The sequence below is a fragment of the Amphiprion ocellaris genome, chromosome 9 (assembly GCF_022539595.1).
Source record: "Amphiprion ocellaris isolate individual 3 ecotype Okinawa chromosome 9, ASM2253959v1, whole genome shotgun sequence".
Lineage (NCBI taxonomy): Eukaryota > Metazoa > Chordata > Actinopteri > Pomacentridae > Amphiprion > Amphiprion ocellaris.
The window spans coordinates 22,956,455-22,982,659 of record NC_072774.1 but is presented as its reverse complement, the minus strand read 5'-3'; the positions used below and the strand labels follow the sequence as shown (position 1 = coordinate 22,982,659).

Below are 26,205 nucleotides of genomic sequence, written 5' to 3'. Positions count from 1 at the left end.
TTTGCATCGTACCGTCTTTGAGAATGTTCTTGGTCCAATTTAACGTTTTACTTCGTACTCAGCATCATACAGTTTCATCACTAAACCCTCCTTCCGCCATCATGTTTAATCAGCGTTGAGTATTTAGTCACTGCTGATGTCAAAGTCAGACCCTGGAGTCCACCGTGGATCGTCCTGCATTCATTCTGAAAGTGTGAGAACATCTCTGTTTCTACAGAACGTTAGGATGTCTGGTACCATAAGCTCTATTATCTCAGCCTATTAGACAGTAAGAACAGGTCTCTGTAAAAGAAAAAAAAGCTCAGTGTTTGAACATGTTCTCATATTTTGTTAACAATAAATAAAACAATAATTAAAACAGAGCTGAAGATTTGAAATAAAACACAAAGAATAGCTGATTAGATTTATAAAGAGTCAGAGACATACAGCAAGAATCAATTACACTGATCAGATACAAGCATTTCAGTCAACTTTACAGCTGTTAAACTGAGCTCAAAATGAAACATTACAGCATCATATCTGGACATCACAGCGTCACATCTGTCCATTGGTGAATTTAAGCCTCCATAGTTAAGGTATAATCACTTAAAAATTATTTGGACCCTTATGTTTGACACATTTTAGAATAACAACACAAAAGGCAGCGTTTAAAAATGAGAAAAGTCTTCAGAGTTCATGCTGAGGAACTTATTTTTTCTCTTGGTCAAGTTTAAGATATCAGGATGATTCACGTTAGGAAGATAAAAGTTCAGTCATAAAACAGGAGCTCATTTCATCCATAAATGTAAAACACTTCTTGTTAACATGAAGAATAAACATGTCATTGACAAACATTAATAGTGTTTATATTGAAACTCATCAGAGCTGAATACAAACTGTTGGGTCACATGTTTCATGTCATGTTATTTCCTCACTGTAGGTCACGTTTCCATCAAATACTCCATCACCGTCCCACAGAGAACAGACTCAGTAGTGTCCATGGTTACAGTGTCCGTCGTGACGGTGTCCATGGCAACAGTCTGCATCAGTCTGAGTGTAAAATGAAACATTTGGACGTTTTGTAGAAGCTGAAAGTTCAAATTTGTGGCTCTAAACATGTCCTCATGTTTTCTACATCAATAAAAGGTCCTTCATCAGGCGACAGCATCATCATCATCAGGAGGAGTTGACCTCATCACCTCCCAGGCGTCAACACAAACCAGCCGATTGGTCAATTAAACCATCGTCCTACACAAGTATAAAAGACACAGCCATGCTAACATGCTAACAGACAGGAAGAACACCTGCACTTTAATAAACACACCTGATCTACGATTCAGCTCAAAGTAACCCGGCCCAACCCCCCCTCTGTAGTAACTACACTTTCCAGTTCTCCTAGTTCTCCCAGTCCTCACGACTCATGTAGCTCTGAGTTTCAGGCTTTTTCAAACGCCAGGTGAACTCAGAGCACATCGTCAGGTGAGTTTACCGGTGGAGTAAAAGCTGCACATTCAGTCTGAACAAACTGAGATTTTTGTTTTTATGCTGTGATTCAAATGTAAACATTTGTTTTCACTTTGTCCCCGTGTTCAACAGATTTTTGGTTTCATGTACAAGGAAACATAAAAACAGATTCTTTTTGTTTACTAAATATTCTGACACTAAAGTTCCACGAACAGAATCAAATTTTTCTATGACTACACTAGCTTTTTACGTTTTTGTATAAATAACACATTATAATCTCTGAGTCTCCACTGACAGCAGGCTGTGACGGTAGATCTAAAGGCATCCTGGGTAATGTAGTGTGGCGATCGTTCATGTCTCATTAGGCTAAATAAATCCGTCTGCATCAAACAAACTGATGCAGATCAGAACAGCACCCGGTCCACTGTCCGTACAGCATAAATCCAAATGTCCTGTTGTCCTGCATTCTGTCCAACATTTGAATTGCTGTTTACCGCTGGTGCTTCTCACACTGGTCCTCACAAACAAACAAACAAATAAACAAATACTTACATTAGACTCTCAAAGACTTTGAAGCTGAGGCAACTTAGCGAGGACTCTTAAACAGCAAGGACTCGGACAGACTCTTGAATGAAAACCTGATCAGGTTTGTTAGAAGCAGACGGAGACTTTAAACTGAGCTTTGAGGCAGAAATGTTAAACTTTGACCATTTGTATCAAACCCAGCTGACCAAAACAACCTTCCAATTTTCAACAAACCCAATGATACCCTTTATAACCAATAAAATCCCTCCCTTTAAACTCCACTCACTCCAGCACACATGGGCGGAGCTCCAGCAGACATGATGATGTAAACAGGTCACATGGTTATACTTCCTGTTTCTAACCTAACAGCAACGTTCAGAAAACGTTTGAGGAACAAAAGTCAGACAGCTGAGATCTGATTTGGTAAAAACTCCAAGACAGTAAATGACGTCATCTCCAGCCCCTTTTACAATGTCTGTCTGTGACATCACGGCGATAACGCAGTGACATCAGCAGAGGTCCCTGAGGTCATCAGGTGCAGGTGTGAGGTTAACTCTCACTCTCCTCCGGGATGTCCTGCAGGTCTGTGGGGTCAGAGGTGAAAAGTTACCATGGCGACCAGTCACAAACTGATCAATACAAAAACGAATGGTATGTTTGGTCATAATGACACAGTAAACAATACATATTCCAATATTTTAGGCATAATCAATAACGGCTGTTGATCAGTTGTTTGTTCTGACCTCTGGGGCTGTCAGAGCGAGGAGAGATCTTCATCACTTCCTCGTCTTCCTCCTCGTTTCCTTCGTGGACGCCATCTAATTGATCAGTGGGATCCTGAGTAGCCAATGGGGCGAGGGGGCGGAGCTCCAGGTCCCTGCTGCCACGCCTCCTGTTAACCTGCTGACAGACATTACGATAGCTCAGCTTCAATTAAGTATGATTAGATTACATTACCTGGGTTCAGTTTAGCCTGCTTGAGCTTATTCTGGTTCGTTTTATCCGTTTCAGTTTAGGTGGTTCTGTTCATTTGTTTTAGTTAAACCCGGTTCAGAGGGCTGCACTATGAAATGAGATTAGTGGGTTAGCGAGGTATGTTGAGCCCAAAGTCAGAGTTTTTAGTATGATGAAGGTGGCTCTCCTTTAACCTGGTTAGATAACCATGGTAACTGATGCTGTGGAGCTAACCTGGTCGGGATCAGAGTTTAGATTTAAATCGGTTGTAAGAAACATCTCCCTTAAATACAGTGTTTCCTGATGACTATTTATGAGCAACACAGATTCTCAGCTGAAGGAAAAATGTTTCATCTCCAAACACTTTGATCTGTACGTTACTAAGACCCCTGAATGAAGCCGTTACAGTATCACACACTGGATGCATTATGTTGCCATGGGAACCTACATGTATTTAGTTGATGATACAGAAATTGTATAAATATGTTAAGTTTAATCCTGATTTGCAGTCAAATCCATTTCACTGCTGGTACTGCAGCTGATAGAAAATAGATTAGAGAACTGACTGGTTTTATTACGGTGAATATTATATCAGTAACATTAGTTTCACTTTGTTTTGGCCAGAAATGAAAGTGACTTTTTGCATTATGGGACAGTGTCAGACCTAAATGCACCTAAATACAATATCATTTTTAAACACATGAAGTTTAAAGTTTAATAACTTTATTGTAAAGCTGTCAGTTAGAAATAAATGGCTGCATTGATCCATAAAATAAATATATTATGCACATTTGACAGTTGTCTACAAGCATTACTACCTGGCATCATTTCCGACAGCAGCTTTTTACCATTATATATTCCTTTACTCCTCATTGTTCTACATTAAAACAACCTGTTGACAGAAGCAGCTGCACACAATCGGTTCATTGATGTATTTAACCCGGTTTAGTTTATCCGGTTCAGTTTGTCCTGCTTTACTTTAACCTGGTTAATTTTATCTGGTTCAGTTTGTCCTGCTTTACTTTAACCTGGTTTAGTTTATCTGGGTCAGTTTGTCCTGGTTTATTTTAGCCTGGTTAATTTTATCTGGTTCAGTTTATCTGGCTCAGTTTCTATAAACCAGAACTCAGCACTCACTTGTTCACCCTTGATGACGTCACCGATCTCTCCGTTGCTGCTCCTTCTCCTTGACCCCGCCCCTTCCCGAATTGGCTCCTCCCCCCTCAGACGCAGCCGTGTGACCTCCTCCTGCAGTAGTTCCACCTGCCGCCGTAGCAGCACCGCCTCCCCACTGGCGTCCAGTCCAGTGTCCCGCGACACCGACCGGCTGAGGCGAGGGACGGAACTGGACCCGGGGCCGGTGGAGGGGGTGTGGCCTGTGCTTAATGACAGCTCCAGTATCGAATCCTGACGAATCACAGCAGCCTGGGGGCGGAGTCAGTGAGCATTTTTACACTGTTTATCTGTGTTGTGACTGTGCTTTATTCAGGTTCTATACTTTCTTATTCTGTGTTTTCAACTGTATTAATGTAGTTTAATATTCTAGCAGCCAAACTTCACCCAAAGTTCTATCAATCTCATCATTATGAACAAATCAGTGAGTTACTGCAGTGGGCAAACTGTAGATTGGTATCAGACCTGCAGGGCATGAAGCTGTGTGCTCAGGTTGACCAGTCGCCGACAGACTTCCTGTGGAGAGGACACATGACAGCTGTTAAACACAATCTGATCGGACAGAAACCAGGAACATCTCAGTTCAGTTTACAACGGCTGGATCAAAACTGGAGTATAACCCAGCCTGCTCTCTGATTTCTGACTGTTGGGAGTTTGGATTCGATTTTTTAATTTATTGCTGCAGAGCTGCTGTTTTGTATTACTGACTGTTATATATCAGCTGCATGTTGACCATCTAAATGAACACATTTTCATGACAGGAAGCAAGGTAGAGTTCTAGTTTTAGTTGTATGTTGAGCTGTAGATTCAGTTGTTGGTTGAGTTGTTGGTTGAGTTGTGGATCAGAGGAAGCTGAGGGTCAGTCAGACAGAGAACAGAAATAAACCAACTGTGGTCAGAAAGAAGAAAGTGTTCATCACCTCATTCAGGGTTTGTTCCTGCAACTGGTTACCATTTCTATCCTGAAACACAAAACATCAGAAAAGATTCAAACAGACGTCCTGCTGGACAAACCTCTATCAGTCTAGTTTTGTTAGTTAACATGAAGAGTCAAGTTCACCACAGAGTACACACAGGAACTGAAACTTTGTAAAAGCAGAACTTATGGCAGAGCTGTTCTGCTGATTTAGATTCATTTATATATAGTTATATTTACTGCACATATTCTTTATCTGTACTTTATATGTAAACATAAAAGGCTGTTCATCTGTATTATTTCTTCTGTTGACATGTAGACCTTTTCATAATTTGATTCCTTTAATGTGATGTGTGAACAGCTGCTCTGAAACTACAACTGCAGACCAGTTCAACACCTATGGACCTGCAGAGCTGCAGACAAACATTCTCCCAGTGGGTTTCATGATGGACACACACTTTGTTAACTACATTTCTGGACATCAGGTCAGGGCTGCTCATTAACACCTAAACTACAAGGACTCTGAGGTGGACCAGGTGAACCCTGTCCTTTGAATCTGTTGAGGAAACTCAGTTTGAAAGTCAGAGAGATGATTGATCAGCTGCCTGCAGACCTCGCTTCAAGTTAAAAACACGTTCGACCTTGTGAGTAAAATACTAAACATACTTAGTGTCAGCCTCAGGTCTGTGCAGTGACAAGAAAAGAAACAAGTCCTTGATTTCATAAAAACCCTGAAAGCTTTCACACTGACTGCCGATCACATGATGAACATCATAAAAAGAACAACCATGTTTAATACAACCCGTGATCACAGGTAGGGACTGACTCACCTTGGAAGAGCTGCCGTTCACCTCAAAGGAACCATTCAGAGAACCAGAGTCTCCATCTGAGAGAGAGAGAGACAGGCAGGCATGGACAGACAGGTGACTCCAACATGTCTATCAGATGTGAACAATCTCTGTCAGGTTAACATAAATGTACAGAAAGTGATCAAAAAGTTCAGAGTCTGTTCACATGGAGGGCATCATAGTGTTCAACCTGTGCAGCAGTAACAGCAGCAGACCAGGTGATGTTCCTCCGTCTCTGACTGGACTCAGTTTAGCAGACTGAGCTCATCACAGTTTACAGAACAGGGTTTAGTTACAAGTGTTGCAGGAGCTCTGGGAGCAGAGCATCGCTGCACAAGGAAACACTTCAACAGGGATGGAGGGTAATTTTAAATAAGGGGGGATTTTCATTAGCACAGTCTCTGAACGTTTTGATCAACCCTCATATAGTAATTATTAGAAGAGAGGTAGAAGAAACAGACAGGACAGATAATAGGTGTCAGATTACAGGTGACTTACTGCTCAAGTCCTGGCTGCCGTTGGTTACGGAGGACTTATTGATGCTGCAGTCTGACAGAATCTCAGTCAGCTTGTCAACTGAAATGGAAAACAGGACATTCAGCTGACTGTGATTTAGTTTGTAGCTGAAGCTCGGCCCCTAACGCCTCCTCACCTTCACCGATGGCAGCGAGGAGCAGCGGCTCGCCCTGAGGAGCGTGAGAAGGGTCGGCTCTAAACAGGTTCCTGGAGGAGGGCGTTTTGACCTCCACACCTCTGTCTTCTTCTGCTCCTCCTCTGCCTGTCGCCTCCACCAGGTCAGAAAACAGAGTGACTCGTTCCTGCAGGAGCTCCAGCACCTCCCGGTCCTTCTGCTGGATGTCCGCTGGGAGGACGAACAAGACATGCAACCAACGTGTGGATCAGAAACCAGGTGTAGCAAGAGGGGAAATAGTAGATGTAGTAGTAGATGTAGTGGTAGATGTAGTAGTAGATGTAGTGGTAAATGTAGTGGTAGATGTAGTAGTAGATGTAGTAGTAGGGTGAGCAGTACCTCTGAGTCTGCGCAGTAAAGCCTTGTCTTCAGTCTCAATGAGAGGAAACTCGTCTCTGGATGGACAACTGAAAAAATAACATATGATACTGAGTACTTAATACTTTACTACACCGTACGTATTAAAGACTACCAATTGTACCATACTGAACGTAATGTGGACTACCAACTGTACTACACTGTATGTACTGAAGACTACAGACTGTACTACACTGTATGTTCTGAGGATTCCCAGCTGTGCTACACTGTACATACTTAGAACTACTATCTCTGCTATGTTGAATGTAAAGAGCAACACATATTGTACCCGACTGTAAGTACTGAGGACTACATACTGTATTGCAGTACACGCTGAGTAGAGACTACTGTAGTACTTACCTGAGCACAGCCTGCTGGATGCGGCTCATCCAGGTGCGGCGATCACCTTTGGATGACACATGCAGCTCATACATCTCTGGAGGGGTGTCACTGATCAGGTACATGCCTCGCTCCTGATTGGCTATGTCTCTGACGATCAGTTTATTCAGCGACACCACTGGAGACTTGTCCTGGACAGACAGATGAGACAGTCAGCCAGACAGACAGACAGACAGATGAGACAGACAGACAGACAGACTGGCAGAGAGACAGGTAGTCCTGTCTATATGTACCATCGTTCTCGAGGACTTTAATAGTTAGCAACAACAGAAACACCTGAACACAGGTGATCAGAGGAAGGATCTGATCTGACACTCAGGTGAGGCAGGAGTTCACTGAGGTCATGTGGGACTGTGATCAGGTGAGACAAATTGTGCCAGGTGTACCAGGTGTGACTCACCAGTGATGCAAAGGTGAACTTCTGGTCTTTCTCCTGAAGGAAAACCAGGATGTCTGACATCAGCAACACCTGCACATCTGGAGACAAAAACAGCATAGGTGTCAGGTGTTAGCAGGTGTAAGCTCTACCCACATACATGTGAGTCCTCCTCCTCCTCACCCTTCATTCTGGAGCCCTGGACCTTCCACTGTAGCGTCCCCTCATACAGGAGTCTCCTCCTCAGCAGCTCTCCTCCTTTGAACACTCCTCCTCCCCGGACCTCTGCCTGGGCCCGTGGATCCAGCCGGGCCTGGATCTCCTGCAGCCTCCTGGTCCGATCCAGCTCTAGAACCTCCTGGTCCACCGAGCTGATCAGCTCCTTCAAGAGGCACAAGGCCCGGCTTAGAGCCTGTGCTTCCTCCTCATTTCCTGCAGGGGGGTCAATAAAAGTCAGAGGTCACTAAAGGTCAGACGTAATGAAAGGTCAGGTATTATTGAAGGTCAGAGGTCACTGAAGGTCAGAGGTTACAAAAGGTCAGAGGTCAATAACCCCTTGATGCCTGAATTTATTTATAATTACATAAAAATATTTTTTTTGTATGTTTTTGCTTTCCATCTGATGCTAAAATAAGTGGACATTGTTAATTTATCTATTACACATAGAACATAGATACACAGATATATAACAATAATAACAGATATACAATAATTAGGTCCCACTCCGACAGGTCCTACGAGAAACCAGTGCTTGCAAAAGGTTCCGAGGTCCGTATTGAATATGCACAAATCAGCATTGGTGGAATGGATACGCTATCTCAGCTGCAGTCTGAATGAAAGTGGTATGTTGCAAATTCGCGACAATAGGCATCAAGGGGTTAAAGATTAGAGGTCATAAAAAATCAGAGGTCTGGGGTTACCTTTGGTGTTGTCGAGGATTCGCTGGATGAGGACGGGGTACTTTGTGATTCGCTGCGTTACCAACAGGATGCATTCCTGGATGCCATGACGACGCAGAAGAGGACCACGACAGACACGCTGAGCATTGTGGGATAGACAGAGACAGGTGGTCAGTATCAGTACAGAAATACTAGCTCAGACCAGTTTAAAATGCATGTAAACCTGTTTAGACTGCTATAAACCAGATGTGATTCCAGTTAAACCAGGTCAGAACTATGACTACACTGGGATAAATCTGGGTCTACACCTGGGTAATTTAAAATAAACCAAGTCTTAATGAACTCTAACTCAGAGAATAAGGGTAAACCTGTTCCAAACAAGATTCAGAAGGTCTAAAGCAGACTAAGAAGGTCCAAACTACATCTGAGCCCTATTCAGAGCAAAACCAGAATCTCACAGCAAGCTAAATAAATCAAACCAAGCTTAAACTGGATCTGAACCAGGGCAGACCAGTCTGAACCAGGTTTAAACTGAATCCGAACCAGTGTAGCCTAGAGGTGGCTCTTACCCTGATGAACTGCTGGAGCCTGCGGTCTCGAGTTAAAACTTCTTTGTAGAGTTTCACAGCTTTGGGATGTCGACTGCAGAACTCCGAGTAAAGTTTCTTCATATCGTCTGCAAACTGGCCTGAAAACTACATACAGACACATATGACTACATGTAGTATATGTAGTCAGATATAGACACGTGTATATACATACAGCTGTGAACAAAAGTTTACATACACTTCTAAACATGTACATACTTTCTATATCACCAAACTGATAATTCCAGTGGCTGTATGTATATTTTTGATTCAGGAGAACACAGAATGAAAATGAAAATTAACGATGAAAAGACTAATTTGTTTCAGTGATTCCATCATTGAAAATTCAGAGTTATAGGAGTCACTGGAAACTCAAGACTACCATGATATACAGTGTTGTGATGCCTGTTTTGTATATTTGTCACACTAAAATATTTCATCAAAATGATCATCAAACTAATTTTTATGTAAGACAAAGACAACCCAGGAAAACACCAAATGCAGTTTTGAAGTCATGATTTCATTTATTGAAGGAAAAATACCGTCCAGACCCATCTTGCCCTGTGTGAAAAGTAACTGCCCCCTTAGCTACCAATCTACCAAATGACCAAAATCATTCAGTTGTTGGACTCAACTTCACCAGTCACACTCACATTTGATTACTGCCACCACTAACAATCGGGCATTGCAAAGTAGCTAAAGAGTCTCAAAAAGCAGCACATGATGCCACGTTCAAAAGAGATTGAAGAACAGATGATAAAGGTCATTGGCATTCATCAGAATGGAAAGAGTCCATTGCTAAGGCTCTGGGACTCCAGAGAACCACAGTGAGAGACATTATGTACAAATGGAGACAACATGGTATAGTACATCAATATCTCATCCAGGAGGTCTCAAAAGAGCCTAGATGAATGTCAAAAGATCTGCAGACCTCGCTGCCCTCAGTTAAGGTCAGTCTACATGATTCCACAACAAGGAAGACTCTGAGAGAAAATGGATCCATGGGAGAGTTGAAAAGTGCAAACCACTACTGACCAAAAAGAACATGAAGATTCGTGCGGCATTTGCAAAAAATATCTGGGTGAGCCCTATGACTTTTGGGATAGCATCCTGTGGACTGATGAGTCACAGGTGAAACTTTTTGGAATACATGGGTCCGTTACATCAAGAGTGAAGCTAATACTGAATTCCACAAGAAGAACATGATACCAACAATGAAAAATGGTGGTGGAAGTGTGATGGTTTGAGGCCCTGGACGACTTGTCTTAACTGATGGAGCCATGAATTCTGCTCTCTATCTGAAAATCTTCCTGGAGAATATCCAACATCAGTTAATGGCATAAAGCTCAAGTACAGATGGGTCATACAGCATGACAATAACCCAGAGCACACAAGTAAGTCCACCTCTGAAAGGCTCAAAAATCTAAATTAAGGTTTTTGAGTGGCCGAGTCACGGTCTGGATGGAATATAATTGAGATGCTGTGGCAAGACCTTAGAAGGGCAGTTCATGCTAGAAAACCGTTAAATGTGGCCAAATTAAAACTATTCTAAAAGAGAAGGACCAGAATTCCTCCATGCTGATGTAAAAAACTGATCACAAGCCATCACAATCCACAAATGTTTAGCTGAAGTTGTTGCTTCCAAGGGTGGACCAACCAGTTATTAGCTTTCGGGGCAATGATTCTTTCACAGGGGTAATATAGGTTTTTAATAAATCTTTAATTGATCATCATTTTAAAACTGCATTTTGTGTTTTGTGGGTTATCTGTATATAATTTTAATTATACATATATATTAGTTTCATTATCTGGAACATTTAGGTGTGGGAAATATGCAAAAATATAATATATCAGGAAGGAGGCGGACACTTTTTCACAGCACTGAAGATGGTCTTTACAAGTGTATGTATGTTCACAGCTGTATGGGTTTTTTATTTTTATATATATATATATATATATATATATATATATATATATATATATATATATATATATATATATATATATATATATACACACATTATATTATATAGAATTTTGTTAGGTTATCCTGATATGTATTCTATACTTTTTAACATCTGTCTGTCCACAGACATTACAGATGTTGTTCTGTTGGCCCTGTTGATAAATGACAACCTGCTGTATTACAGTGAATGATCATGATGGAGGAGCAGCATCAGTCCTCAGCAGTGACTGAAAGTGTCCAGCAGGCGGAAATATCTACCTGCTCAGGTGTAAAGCTGAGACTCATTTCTCTGTTACATGTTGATGTAGTTTCACACATTTTTCACTCGTGGCTGAATGTAAAACATCTCAGATGTCACACCTGTGCAGGGACTGGACACCTAGACGTCACCTGTGCTGCTGTACCTGACGGAGCAGCAGGTCTCCCAGCCGGCGGACGGTGAAGTTGGTGGTGCTGCCCTCCACCAGTCCCTCCTTCCTCCTGCTCAGCAGCTCTGACAGAAAGCTGGAGTGGAGCTCCAGCATCTGGTCCAAACAGGGGAAGATGGTGTGCACCACGCCCGCCTCCAGCATCACCTCCTCCAGCATCCCCCGCCGGTACACCCCCTCCATGATCCGCAGCGTCCGGACATGGTGGAACTCTGTCTGGATCAGCTCTGAGGCAGAGAGACAGACAGACACACAGACAGACAGACAGACAGAGACAGACACAGACAGACACAAACACAGAGAGACAGACACACAGAGTGTTAGTTTTTTAGAAACACCTTTCTTCTTGCTCAGGTGTCGTGGTAAGAGATACACAAAGATGTCTCTGTGACAACAACTGTCAGATGGAGATCTCTGTATATGTTGTGTATACGTTGTAAATAGTTGTGTGTTCGTTGTGTGCATGTTTCCGTACCGTAGATGACGTCCTGCTGCTTGATCAGGTCTTTGTGCAGCGTCTGCAGGAAGGTCGGCTCCACAGCGAGACTCCAGCTGTCGGCCTGAACACAGCTTCCCTCTGCCTGCAGCTCCTCCAGCAGGGGGCTCCACCACCACTCACCTGCACAGATATCGAAGCTTCATGAGGAGCTACAGAAAATACAATCTCAGAAAATAACGTTACTAAAGGCTGAGCAGCAGATATTGATACATCAGCTGATATTCTGATCAATAAAATGTGACTGACATACCATCATCAGTGAGAGACTCCATGGACAAAGTTCTGCTCCTGAAGTTTAGAGACTCCGTAGACTGAGACAGAATCCTTCTGAGACCTACAGAGTCCTCCGTCCCACTGGGAGACAGACAGACAGGTAAGAATCAGACAGACAGGTGAGCGTCATGTTTGTGTTTCATATTTTCTGTATGCAACATGAATCCTGGCTGTGACTCTGTTTTATTGAACCGGTCTGTTGCATATTAATGCTCCCTGAGTCCTGCAACCACTGATGTTTTCTCATCAGGACTGCACACAGTTTTTACTCCTTCTGTTGTAAACATTCATTTCATGATTGAGGCAACAGGCTGAGTGGGCGGGGCTAGCAGGGAAAACACTAATGAGCATGTGCAGGAGGTTGTACGGCCCCAGAAACCTTTAATGAGCAGATGCCATCTTGGAGTCCAGCTCTCTTTCATACATCCATGAGATCATACATAAATGAAGTGATGGAGGACAAAATGTAACATTAGCTGCTTCAGCTAACAGCCGGTGAGGCGTCTACAGTCACCATCAGTTCACTGCAGGGGTTTTACTGCTGACACTGATCCTCTATTAACCCGACTCCTCATTCTGATGGAGGAAGTCAGAACACTGAGCCCTACATGGTCTTCCATCCCACACTGAGACAGACAGACAGGTGAGAGTCAGACAGGTGAGACAGACAGACTGGGCTCGATCTCAGTCAGAGACATCACTTTATTCTGGAGATGGTGATGTGATGATGGAGGAGAATCTTCTCCTCAGCTGGGTGTTGGAGGAGGTTTGAAGAGGAGCAGCTCCTCCCAGGTAAAGGTGAGTTCAGAGTCACTAACATGACGGTTGGTCTCAGGTGATTCATGGATCAACAGAGAGACACAGCAAACAGAACCAGGCTGATACGAGATGAGGCAGGTAAAGCTGCTGTAAATACGATGTTTAATGTCAACGTTATCCAGACTGATGCTCACATTTCTGCTTGTGTGTGAAAATCAATTAATTCCTTCAGGAATCTGCATTTAACAGTGAGAAATGTTGAATCTGTTCTCTGAATGATACCGTCGCCACAATCTACAGCCTATCGGCTCTCTGCTCAGCCTCACCCTGCGATATTATTGGTGGAGACGCTCTTGGCTAGTGAGAGGCCGGATCGAACCCGTCTGGACCCGAGCAGCGACTGACGAAGGCTGTCTGAGGGATAGATGGCCGAGCTTGGACGCTCCTTCATCATTGGAGCTGCTGAGAAGAAGAAACAAAACACTCGTCAGGATGAAACTGCCCACCAAAGAAAAACAGAAGGAGAAAGGTTTGTCAACACATTTAAGAATAAAGTAATTGAATCTTATGACAGATGACATCCTGACTACAAAATCCTGATTCCATTTCTCAGAATGCCCCTTGACAGTGACTGTGGCAGAGACAGACAGGCAGAGACAGAGAGGTAGAGACAGACAGGTAGAGACAGACAGGTGGACTCACTCTTGGTCCGCAGGGCAACGTTCTGCAGAGCTGAACTGTTTCTCACCAACGCTAGCTTCTGTTGCTGTTGGAGGCACAGACAGGTAGTCAGTCTGCGTCTGCTTTGAAGGCGTAATGAAAGTAAAATGTTGAAAGTAAAGACAGTCTTACCCTCTGCTTCATCTTGGCACAGCTGGCCAGACTGTCTCTGCAGCGGTTGTGGATGGTGACATTACAGGCTGTGAGACAGACAGGTGGACAGAGAGACAGACAGGTTAGAAAAAGCTTCAGTTCATCCTGATCTTTGAACTGGAACTTAATCGAAGAACATTGAAACCTCCAAAAATTAACACGCACACACATATAACCATACACACACACACACACACACACACACACACACACACACACACACACACACACACACACACACACCCACATTCACTTCCTATAAAAAAAATGTGACTTCACTTTTTCCACAGATGATTTCATCACTGAACCAAAACACACACAGTTATAAATACCAATGTGTTACTGTGTGCGTCTGTCTGTGGGTTCGTGTGTGTGTGTGTGTGTGTGTGTGTGTGTGTGTGTGTGTGTGTGTGTGTGTGTGTGTGTGTGTGTGTGTGTGTGTGTGTGTGTGTGCGACAGAGGGCAGCAGTGAGATCAGCTGATTTCCACATTAACACACACAATAATGCAAAGTCAGCTGAATCGTTTAGATTGACTCTGACTCTGAGAGTGTGTGTATGTGTGTCTTTGTGTGTGTCCTACATTGTGATTGGCTGCTGCAGATGAACCCTGAGAACTGGGTCGAGGGGCACATGTGTCTCAGTGTGTGTGTGTGTGTGTGTGTGTGTGTGTGTGTGTGTGTGTGTGTGTGTGTTAATCTGAGGGTACATCTGTTCATTGTAAAGGAGGATTACCACACCGTCTGTCACACTCAGTAGACAAAGACTTCATGTTCCATGTTGCTTGTTTTCAGTGTGTTATAGAAAACAAAACCAATCAGTCATCTGATCAATAACCTCCTATCGCCTTGTGCTGCTGCTTCACAATAAAAGCCTTTCATGTGGAGCCACAGGGAGACAAACACTGACACATTAATTATAAAAGCTGTGATCACTGGAAGTAAACTGAGTCCAGGCATGATTTCCACTCAGTCTAAGTGATGAACATGGTTCTAAAATGAGCTGTAAACAGCAGAGCTTTCTCAGTTCTGGACCTATAATATGGCCTGTGTCTATCTATGTCTGCATCATGGTTCCACATGGGAAGGAATTGAACAGAGGAAGTGAAAAATCTGACTGTGAGACTTCACAAAGATGGAAAAGGATCCAGGAAGATCAGTGAGCAACTAAAAATCAGTGAAGCACAGTATCAGCAGTAATCAGGAGGTATAGAAGGAACCGTAGTACCACTAATCAGGGCTCCTAAAATGACTCCATGGACACTGAACTGCTTTTCCAATCTAGCTGTGAAAAACAGACAGCAGCTGCTTCAGACTTGGCTCAGGGGTTCTCAGTGGAAATCAGAGTTTGTGTGAAACTCAGACAGTGTGAAGGACACTTCAGAACATCAACCTCTATGGACAAGAACAAAACCTAGTTGCTGCTCAGAACTAAACTTCCAGGTGAAAGTTTGCTCAAGAACATGAAAAGAAGCCTGATGAATGTTGGAGAACATTCTTTGGTCAGATGAAGATGAATTAGTTGGGCTCAGATGGAGTCCAGCATGTTTGGTGTGAACCTGACCAGGATCACCACAGTGGATGCATCGTCCTGACAGTGGAGCACAGAGGTGGGAATGTGATGATATGGGACTGCATGAGCACAAAATGTGTTGATGACATTTCTAGATGCACCATGAATGTCTGAGGATAAACCATAATGCTGGATGTGTGTATGTTACGTTGTGTAAGTGTTGTGCTGACGTTACCTGGGCAGCTTAGCGCCTCCTTGGCCGTGATGCTGCGGTTGCAGGAGGAGCATAGTGTGGTGGACGAGACCGTCAGGGAGGTGAACAGGTGACCGTTGCTGGACCGGGCCTCCCTCTCTCTCGCCTCCTTCTCCCTCTCCTTCAGACGCTCCTTCTGTTTATTCTGAACACACAGAATCAGACGATAAATACAGTTACTGATCACCAGCTTTCAACCCATGTGACCACAGGTGAGCTCACTAAGAAGCAGCCGTCCTGAATGGATGAATGGATTCAGCTCTGTGTTTTATCAGCGCAGGTTTCCAGTTTCTGACTTTGTGCTACAGAACAAAGAAGTGGGCAGAGGGGGGAGGGGGCGGTCTAATACCTGGAGACCTGCTGTCTGCTGGGGGGAGGATAAATCATGGAGCCTCAGCTGCATTCAGATGCTTGGAGGCACAAAGTTGCTGATGTGTCACAGGTGCATGGATGACAACATGTGAAGTCAGTGACAGAAACCAGTTGTCTGTTTAACAATCAAAACTATCGAAGGAACAATTGTTTACAAAACTCATGTTGACCTGATGGTGGCGCCAGAGGAAGGTCAGCATCACCACAACACATGCTTTCATCAGCTCAACCAATCACCTGCTGTAACCTGACAGACAACCTGTACAACAGTAACACAACCACAACACAACAAAACTAATGTTGAACAGAATGTCAGAACATCCAAACATTTTACACACTATAGAGAAATATGTGTCATTTAGTCTTGTCAGTCTCTCTGAACTTCTTCTTTCTGTTTTGTTTGTCTTTCCTGAACTGGGCAGAACAGGAAGAGGAAGTGTGTGTGTTTGTGTGTCTCTGTGAGGACCAGTCTCAGGGTGTGTTCCAATAACACCACACTGTGCTAAAAGCTACTAAAACACTCAGTTCAACAACCAGTACTTCAAAAAGACCACATGTCCTGCAACATCTGGGCTAATTCTGCAATTTGCAGCCAATGACTTTCTCATTTATTCTTCAAAAGTTTAACATTTAGCCGTTCAGCAAACCTTTTTTTGGTCACTCTGACCCACAATCCCTTGCAGCAGTTACATCACATCCCTCACAGCGTCTCTGTGGGTAGACACAAGTCTGATGACGAAGACTGATTTCACACTGCGATGGTCTGAGTTTATGTTTAATGATGAGGAAGTAGCACATGAAACAGTTGCAGTACAAACTGACAGGAAAACACCAATAATGAGAGCAAAGCCTGTGTCACGTTCTGGTTCTGGTTCAGGTTCTGAAGAGCTTTGATCAATCATTCTAACTGTTCTCTTTGATGAAGAAACTGACCTAAAATCAATAACATGATCTGTTGCCACATGAACCTCAGATCGATTCATTTAGTGAATATTTGAACAACACAGAAGCTTTTTCATTTCTTCAATAATAACTGAACATTGAGCAGAAAAACTGGTTTTACTGTTTTAGAGTAAATGTGAAAATCTTATTGTCTGTTTTTGTTTCTTCAGATTAAGTCCTGATAAATTAAAGGGTTAGAGTTGTTGTGTTCATGTTGTGTCATGTCTCTTCAGCCCAACATACAATGTAAACAAAGAGCAGTTATTTGGAGGGAGTTAAAGCAGCTGCAGTGCATTATGGGTAGCCAGACTACCCTGTGAGAGAACTGATTCATCCAACATGTTGATACAAGAATTGGTCAATCAAAACTCATCCATCGAATCATTTCCTCTTCAAAATGGTTTGAATCAGAAACATTTACACTTATTGGGACCTCTGACCTGCTACCTGACACATGATGATAATAAACTTTCACTCAGAAACAGGTTGTCTTGTGTTTTCATGCTTTGATTTTATGCTTCTGTTCTGTGGTTTGTTGCTCATCATGTTTCTGAATGATTTTAACTTTCAGCTGTTTCTCTGATCAACACTCCAACAACTAAAAACCAAAAGACTCGACTCCAACTCCCACAATGCAATTTCACTAACAGCCAGCCAATCATACGGCTCCACAATGTGCTGATCCTACAAGTGAGGGTTAAAGGCACTCAATCAAATATTTTCTCTTTTTCCTTTTTCTGTCTCAGTGAACCGAAGCTCCGTTTGAAGACATTGGGGGTATTGACATGTTTTAAACACAGCAATTGATAATTTAACGGTTAATCCAACATTGATAATTGATAATATGCATAAAATATATCTAGTGATCTGCCAACTAACACATATTCAGTGTAAATGGCTGAAACTGTTTCAGAAAATGGTGACAGTCAGCGATCAGCTGATCAATAGATAAAGAGCTCAGTGATGAGGAGAATAAAGAGGCCTCTGTCTGCTGGGCGTCATGAGACAGAGCTGAGGTTTAACCAGAGAGAAGCTGCAGTCTGAGAGGACAAACTCAGGTAACTGATCCCAGTTCTGCATTCACCTGGGAGATATGTGACCTGGGTCTGTGGGATAGTTCGCTAAGTTTCAGGAAACACAACAGGACTATCTCATTTACTCTTTGAAAGTCAAACATTTAGCCATTCAGTCTGAAGCTGAACAGATTGTGCTTCAGTTAACAGGTTGTTTTAATGGAGAACAATGAGGAATATTAAAATTATTATTTTAAAGAGCTGCTACTGTAAATGATGCAGGACAGAAATGCTGGTAGAAAACTGTTAATCATGTCTTAATATATATTTTATTATTATTTTTATTTCATCAATGCAGCTGATTATTCATAACTAACAGCTGCACATTACAGCTGTTAAACTTTACACTTCATATATTTAAACATGATATTGTATTGAACTGTATTTAGGTCTGACACTGTCCCACAATGCAGGAAATCACTTTAATTTTGGAAAAAAAATCTAAATAAAACTAATGTCACTGATTGAATATTCTTTGTAATAAATCCCAAAAGACCAAATGAACCAAACATAAAAAACACATTTATGTGATTTATGCATCAGCAGCTGAATACATGGAGGTCTCCATGGCAATGCAACGCATTAAGTGTGTGCTACGGTAACTGCTTCATTGGGTGGTTTTAGTAACGTACAGATCAACAGGTGTACAGAAAAAACATTTTCACTCAGAGAGAATCTGAATCACTCAGAGAATCATCAGGAAACCATCTCATTAAATGTAAACTGTGAACACAACCTGGATCAAGTTAGCTCCACAGCATCAGTCACCATGAAGATCTAGCATCACAGCATCAGTTACCACGGCGATCTAGCTTTGCAACATCAGTTACCACGGAGATCTATCTCCATCGCATTAGTTACCATGGAAATCTAGCTCCACAACATCAGTTACCATGGTGATCTAGCTCTGCAATATCAGTTACCACAGAGATCCAGCTCTGCAACATCAGTTACCATGGAGATCTAGCTCCACAGCATCAGTTACCATGGCGATCTAGCTCTGCAACTTCAGTTACCATGGAGATCTAGCTCCACAGCATCAGTTACCATGGCGATCTAGCTCTGCAACTTCAGTTACCATGGAGATCTAGCTCCACAGCATCAGTTACCATGGAGATCTAACAGGTTAAAAGCGAGCCACCTTCATGCCACTGAAAAACTGACGTGAGGCTCTACATACCTGCTGACACTAATCAGCTGGTCGTTCAGCCCTCTGGCCTGAAAACTGTTGAACAGCAGCAGAAACGCCTGACTGGACGGATGATGTTGTGTTTATTGTTGGTGACCAACATGTCTGCTTATGTCACTGAATGTTTGCTGACATGTTTGACGTGTTTCTGCACATAAACCCTGAAAACATCAAACGACATCGACAGCTGAACTGAAGGAAGTGGACGGGGCTTCCTGTGTGAGACTCAGTCAGCATTAACCGAACCATGACAGAAACCGACTCCAGAATTTAAAAAATGATTCCAGATTTGTCTCGTTGGAAGAAACTGATAGGCTGATTTCTGTTTCAGCGTGAGATGTTGAAAATGATTTGTCTTTCTGTGATAGCTTTTCAGTAAACTGCTGCTCAGGTTCTCTCCTCTCATTGGTCAGAAGTGAGTTCAGTTCAGCTTATCCAGATGGAACCCTACCTGCTTGTCGTCAGAGCCCCTCCTGTGATCTGGTTTTGGTGAGTTTCTTTAAAATCAGACCAACCAGAGTCTCACTACAGCTTAACAACAACCCAACAGTGTGGCAGCAGCTACTGACTGACATAAAGCAGCTCCGTATTGTGATTGCTTCTGCCTCTTTAAATGTAGCAGCTGTTGACTTTATTTCAGATTAAATATCAGACTGACAGATCAGACTGTTCAAACTGTGGCTCTAATTAAGCAGTGATGATTTTAATAAACTGTGTTTGCACATGAAACGTGGTAAGGCAGCAGGTAAATATTTATTATAGTTCATATTGATGTACCTGTTGTGTAATCAGAGTCTGTCACTTGATTTAAACCTGCTAAACTGAACTTGTGCCATGTTTGTAGTAAACATGCTATAAAGTAATAAAGTATTAAGCCAAAAAAAAAAATCAAGCTGCAGGTAACCACGGCAACGGGACATATGCTTCAGTAATGTAAACGTAAAAACTCAGCAGGTTTCAGGAGTCTTTTTCAGGAGTCTGAGCTGATTTAGTTCACACATGAAGAACACAAAGCAGCTGTTTCACTATCTGTTATCACCGCGAGTTCCTATTTCACAGCAGAATGTGGTTCTTAGACAAAATCTGCTAAATTCATTTAGTGAATCAGGGTGGTGCTCTGTCTGAAGGGAACCTGAAGATGGATCATCTGTCCTGAATACTGAGGAGTCAGCTGTATTTAGGTGACTTAGTTTTTTAGATCAAACAGCAGTTTGACTAATTTTACTTGAAATCACAATAAAACATGATTCATGGTGAAAAAAATGCATTTTGCAGATAAACTCTGCTGGCTGCTTTAATCACATGATGCACTTCAATGTGTAACTACAGTTGGTGGTGAAATCATCGCTGTATGTCTGACATCACAGGGGGAAGTGACGTCAAACTTACCAATCAGGGGCGCCCATATAGCTCAATTGGTTAAGCAGGTGACCCATGTACAGGGGCTGGTCCCCGACGGAGCGGCCCGGGTTCGATTCCCACTCGCGGCCCTTTGCTGCATGTTGTCCCCCCACTCTTCTCCCTACTTTCCTGTCTGCCTCTTCACTGTCTCTATCTAAGAAAAAAAATTTTAAAAAGGCCAAAAAATGTACCAATCAGATCCTCTATCAGCGTTCAGCCTCACTGACTCAAGAGGAGCTGATCACAGATTAATAATCTTGTTGGAGAGGAGTCAGACTGTATCAGATTTAATCAGTAGTCAGTCAGATTTCACTCCAACCCAGTGTGATGTCATAGATGACATGGTGAAGTCACGATGGCTGCAAGTTTCAGAGCCAGGTAGCCTTGAGGCATGATAGGAAACACCTGACTCACCTGATCCAACAGCTGATTGGTTTAGATGTTGACTCAACAATTAAGCTTGTCATTTGAGTTTACTTCCAGAGATTTTGTTAGTCTGATATTGTTTATTAGTCATGTCATAAACTGAATACAATAAAATGGCATCAACTGAGTGGCAGCCAGTTACAGCAGCTCCAACCCCTCTCTTTGTTCTTACAGCTGCTGTAACGGTGAACTTTCCCCACTGTGGTATCAATAAAATTTATCTTATCTTAAGATTTAGATCTGTTCAATATGAACTCTGGGCTCATTAAACAACTGCTGGTGTTACAACAACTGACAGTCTGAATATCAGATGCATCAGTAATAAAGCTGCTCTCCTGTATTTCTTTCCACACTATTTGGCTGTTTATCACTATTTTTAGTTTATTCCTGTAGTTTGACAGATGTATGCACAACTTTATCTGATGCAGGTTTAACCACAAGTGCAGATCACAAACCGCTGAGCTTCTGTCCAGACTGAATGAAACTGTTCGTCTCTTACCTGCTGCAGCCTGATCTGATCAGGTTTGATCACACTGCAGGAACAGCTCCTTAACAAGCCTACTGGTTCACCTGCACATGCATCATGTGATACGACTCCTCCTAAAGTCATCTGATCACATGATGTTAGACATCCACAAATTTTATTCTGAAGGCCTCAGAACTGATTAACTCAAACCCTTTCAGAGCTGCTCTCCGTTATGTTAATCTGACGTTATCTGAACATTACCTTCATGTTTAAATGAGCTCACTTTAATACAAAGTCTCAGTCTGACTCAGTTCACTCTGAACACATTAACACACACAGAAGCAAGCTGAAGAGTTTTTCAACATAACAGCTCCAATATTGGTCTAGAAACATCAGAGAACTAAGATCACAAACACCGTTTTCACTTTTCTTTACAGTGTCACATCTATTACAAAAAGAGTCCAAGCTTCATCACAGCACTTGTATTTTACTATAAACATCTGATTTGTTAACTAAAGTCTAAATATTTTAAGTGTTTCATTCAAATATTTTTCTTTTCACGGTCTCACAGCAGGATATGTGCAGCGGTGACATTATTGTGACCATCAGTACTTCCCATAATTAAAAATAGAGCATGACCTAACCATCAAAGTACGCACCAAAATACAGCAGCAGTGAGCAACAGTGAAAACACAGTTTACTTTATTAGATTAACATGACAGCGAAAGAAGTCTTAGTGAAATCAGGGATAAACTGTTTGGTATTTAAACAGTCTGATGAACGGAAAGAGTATCAATAACAGAATGTATCACTTTCACACACTGACAAAATGTAAGTTAATTTATTATTAATATTATTATATTTCCTTAGCTAGGTTCTACAAAGTGCTTTAAAATGTGTTTCTCATTCACTGATACACGCCAGCAGTGGAAAAGGGTCAACGATGCCATATCAAGGTGCTCGTCTTCCATCAGGAGCAACTTACGGTTCAGTATCTTGCTTAAGGACACTTCGACACATTGGGGGAGGTGAAGATTGAGCCACCAACCTGTTGATCAGTGGATAACCTGCTCTCCTACCTGAGCCATGACCACTATGTTACATATCACCTGTCTGAAAAGACTTGATCATTGACCACACAGAATCACCACCTTATCACAGTGGTAGAGCTTTAGTGTCTCTGAGATCCTTAGAGCTACATTGTAGCATCCCCTGCTTGGGTCTCCCTAGCAGGAGAAATAGTCTAAGGGGAGGAACCAGACTAAAGGCGAATCAAAGAACCCCAATAACAAGAGGTGGTGCTACCTCACCTGGAAAAGGGAAACGGGGGCTGACCCTTGAGCCATGCCCTGGAGAGTAACTTGCCAACGAGCATGTAGTGGCAGAGCCACAGAACCACATCCTGATCCACATGGGGCAGCCACCCAATGGGACCACCACCCACAGGAACAGGCACTGGGAATGGGGGCTATGAAAACTGGCTGACTGGTGCTGACCAATGGTGGTGCAGAATGGTTGTGGGGACATGAAACATCTGTCAGCTATCAACTGATCACCACCTGGTGGCGAGCTGGACAGGATAGTGGGGAAAGCTGCCAGACAGACCTGGTAAACCCAGACATGTAGGGAGGGTGAAATGAGTTCTTCAACTTTTGCCTCTGGAAGAGGTTCTCGTGCATACTAAGGGGAGGTTGGGGACATGGAATCTGACATGTCCAAAGCCTCCATTGCAGAAGCAGCTGTTAGAAGCAGTGGCCAGAAGGTCACTGTGTCAAGTGTTGTGGCAATCTGAAAACCTGCAGAGCACACTTGTAGAAAAGTAGGCCATTAGGCTGAAGAGGGAGGCTTTTTTGGGCCGGGTATTGACGGGCCAGAATGGCTGCAGCAGTTCCAGAAGCAAAAACTTGGATGTGGGAGAACTTTGAGGAAGGTTTGAAGAAGGACTTTCAGTTGACCTTAAGAATGTTCTGGCAAACCATTTGATGCCAAAGGAAGGCAGGGCTTGGCCCAGGATGTGATCAGCAGGGGTTAGAACTGTTGACCTTGACTGGGCATATTGTGGAAAGAGCACTTTGAGGAGCTCATTATCCACAGATGGTTGTCACGTCCTCAGTGGAAAAGGCAGAGTCTGAACACTCAAGTCTCTCCATATCCATGGCAGAGGCCACTGAGGTAGTAAGGAGGTCTTGGGTGGCAAGGCGCCAGGTGTGGCCAAGACTCGCTCTGAAACCCTGTGTGGTCACCAGGGACAGTACCTGTAGAGTGGCAGACCAGGGTGGTGGTTCCAGTTAGCATAAAAGAGGGATTGGAGGGTGTGCACCAGTTATCAGGGTATCACACTACTCAGCCTCCTTGGAAAAGTTTATTCCAGGGTGCTGGAAGGAAGGATTCAACAAAATGTTCAACCTCAGATTCAGTAGTAGCAATGCAATTACACGGTAGGAGGTTCTGCAGGAGTATAGGTTAGTGGCGCCCTTGACCGAACAATCTTGTCCTTGTACAACCTAATGAAGAGCTCTGTATGGATTCTTGGTGCAAAGTCAAATATGTGTCCAGTGGGTGCTGGACTCTGATAGGGCTGTGCCTTGTCTCTGAACCTGTTGGTGACATTCATTTATGGGATCTTGAGGTGCAACTGGAGTGAGGAGGGTGTCTGGTTTGAAAACCTCAAGATGCATCTCTGCTTTTTGCAGATGACATGGTTCTGTTGGCTTCATCAGAACGTGACTTCAGTAGCACTAGAGCCATTTGTAGCCGAGTGTGACGCCAACATCTCCCAGTCTGAGGCTTTGATTTTCTGCTGGGTAACGGTGGATTGCTCCATCTTGTGTGGGGGTGAACTACTGCCCCAACTGAAGGTGCTTAAATTTCTCAGAATCCTGTTCATGAGTGACAGGAAACTGAAACATGGGGTGGGCATATAGGTCAGTGCAGCATCAGCAATAATGAGGGCATTTAACCGGCCCCTTGAGGTGAAGAGGGGCCTCAGCTCTTATTTTACAAGTTACAATTACATATCTCATCTGGCCTGGGAACACCTTTGGATCCCTCTGGAAGAACTTTAAGGTATAGCTAGGAGGAGGGTTGTCTGGAATGACCTGCTTCAACTGCTGCTACTGAGACAGGATGCCAGATAAACATATGAAAATGGATGGAAGGAAGTGTTACGGATCAACTGTCTGAAAGGAGCTTGGTTCTCAACTCAGTTTCTACTTGTCTCTCAGGAGCTCCAACAATCGGACAAATAACAACCAAATAATCTGGAACAATGATTCTGATTCCATCTGATTTCATTTTTTAAAGAAAATCACAAAGATTTGTCAATGAGACTCCATTTCATGAATCAGAGTTTCAAACAGCAGCAAATGTTTTTTCAGATATTTTGAATAAAAAAACAAATCCTCATTTTATCACATCTGTCTGTCTGTCTGTAAACAGATTTACAGTGTTTTAGTTCAGAGGTCAGACATCCACCTTCACTCCTGACAACACTTCCTGTATGACACAAACACACACACACGCACACACACACTCCCCTCCCCCCGCCTCGTTTCCTCCTGCAGGACAAAGCGGCCACGCTGCTGCTAACGGACAGACACCGAACAAACCAAAACACACCGAACAAACCAAAACACACCGTAACTCAGCCTGCACACTCTGATCACACAAACGGACACACACAGTAACACACACATTGTAACGCACACGCTGTAACACACACAAGCACAGGAACACACACCCCGTAACACACACATGGACACACACTCTGTTCGGTCGGAACGGAAAGAAAAGAGTTTCCCGTTTTTTCTCAGAGCTGAAACTTTGACCATCAATTCAGACACACATACACACACATACATTCACAGGTACACACTGATCACTGATCACTAATCAATGATCGATCCTGGAGAACCTTCGGTCCTCTGTAACGGAACTGGCGGTGTTTTCCAGATGTGAGCGGACAAAGCGGAACAAAGTGACGCGGAGCCCCGAGCTCTTCGTCTGATCAATAACTCCGTCTGATCAGCTCCAGATCGATCCCTGATGTCCTGATCGATCAGTAAAGTGAGATGCACGCACCGTGAGTGTGTTTATTAAGTTTTACGGTGAGCTTACCTTCAGGTTTATTTCCTTCATCCTGTCCTGCCTGCGGCTCTCCAGCAGCCGAGACATCCCACTAATCCGCTGATCGATCCTGATCAATAACCGATCAGCTCCCAACTTCAGTAACGATCCGGTAACACGGTGTTGGTTCTGGTCCCGGAGCAGTCCGCAGTCTGAGCCGGGGGGCGGGGCTCTGTCAGACTGACAGCTCCGCTCGTACTTCTCACCAATCACATCTCGGCGCGCCGCTGCCGCGTGCAGCAAATCCCATCGTAGCTCGCGCTCTAAGCCCCGTCCACCAGTATCAGGGAGCGCTTCTTTTGATCACCAGCGCAGTGACGTGGCAATGACGGACGGAGTCAGTCTCTATGACAACGTGTCAACGTCACGTGATTTACAGCAGCCAATGAGAGAGCTGCTGGAGGTCACATGAGTGACACACGCGGGTGATCAATAAACCCTGCCCCCTAAATAGGAGTGAACAACAGCTGCTGTGTGACGT

At 43.3% G+C, this 26,205-nt stretch overlaps 1 protein-coding gene across 3 annotated transcripts; it reads right to left on the bottom strand.

Moving 5' to 3' along the window:
• Nucleotides 1-391: 391 nt before the first annotated feature.
• Nucleotides 392-26,004, bottom strand: arhgef2 (rho/rac guanine nucleotide exchange factor (GEF) 2). 3 transcript variants are annotated; one of them, XM_023271643.3, is made up of 22 exons: nucleotides 25,716-26,004; nucleotides 15,713-15,875; nucleotides 13,946-14,013; nucleotides 13,796-13,859; nucleotides 13,420-13,555; nucleotides 12,312-12,415; nucleotides 12,038-12,181; nucleotides 11,539-11,789; nucleotides 9,151-9,276; nucleotides 8,603-8,720; nucleotides 7,866-8,114; nucleotides 7,707-7,783; nucleotides 7,268-7,437; nucleotides 6,890-6,957; nucleotides 6,512-6,721; nucleotides 6,358-6,435; nucleotides 5,842-5,897; nucleotides 5,016-5,057; nucleotides 4,561-4,611; nucleotides 4,060-4,347; nucleotides 2,712-2,871; nucleotides 392-2,552 (listed from the first exon to the last, which is right to left on the bottom strand). In XM_023271643.3, exons 1-22 carry the CDS (start codon nucleotides 25,770-25,772, stop codon nucleotides 2,518-2,520), a joined length of 2,715 nt encoding a protein of 904 aa, XP_023127411.1. In that variant the 5' UTR covers nucleotides 25,773-26,004; the 3' UTR covers nucleotides 392-2,517. The 3 variants fall into 3 exon arrangements, with proteins under 3 accessions (XP_023127411.1, XP_023127413.1, XP_023127412.1); XM_023271645.3 differs by having other exon boundaries at nucleotides 13,420-13,552; nucleotides 25,716-25,897; XM_023271644.3 differs by having other exon boundaries at nucleotides 2,712-2,868; nucleotides 25,716-25,896.
• Between the last annotated feature and the right edge of the window lie 201 nt (nucleotides 26,005-26,205).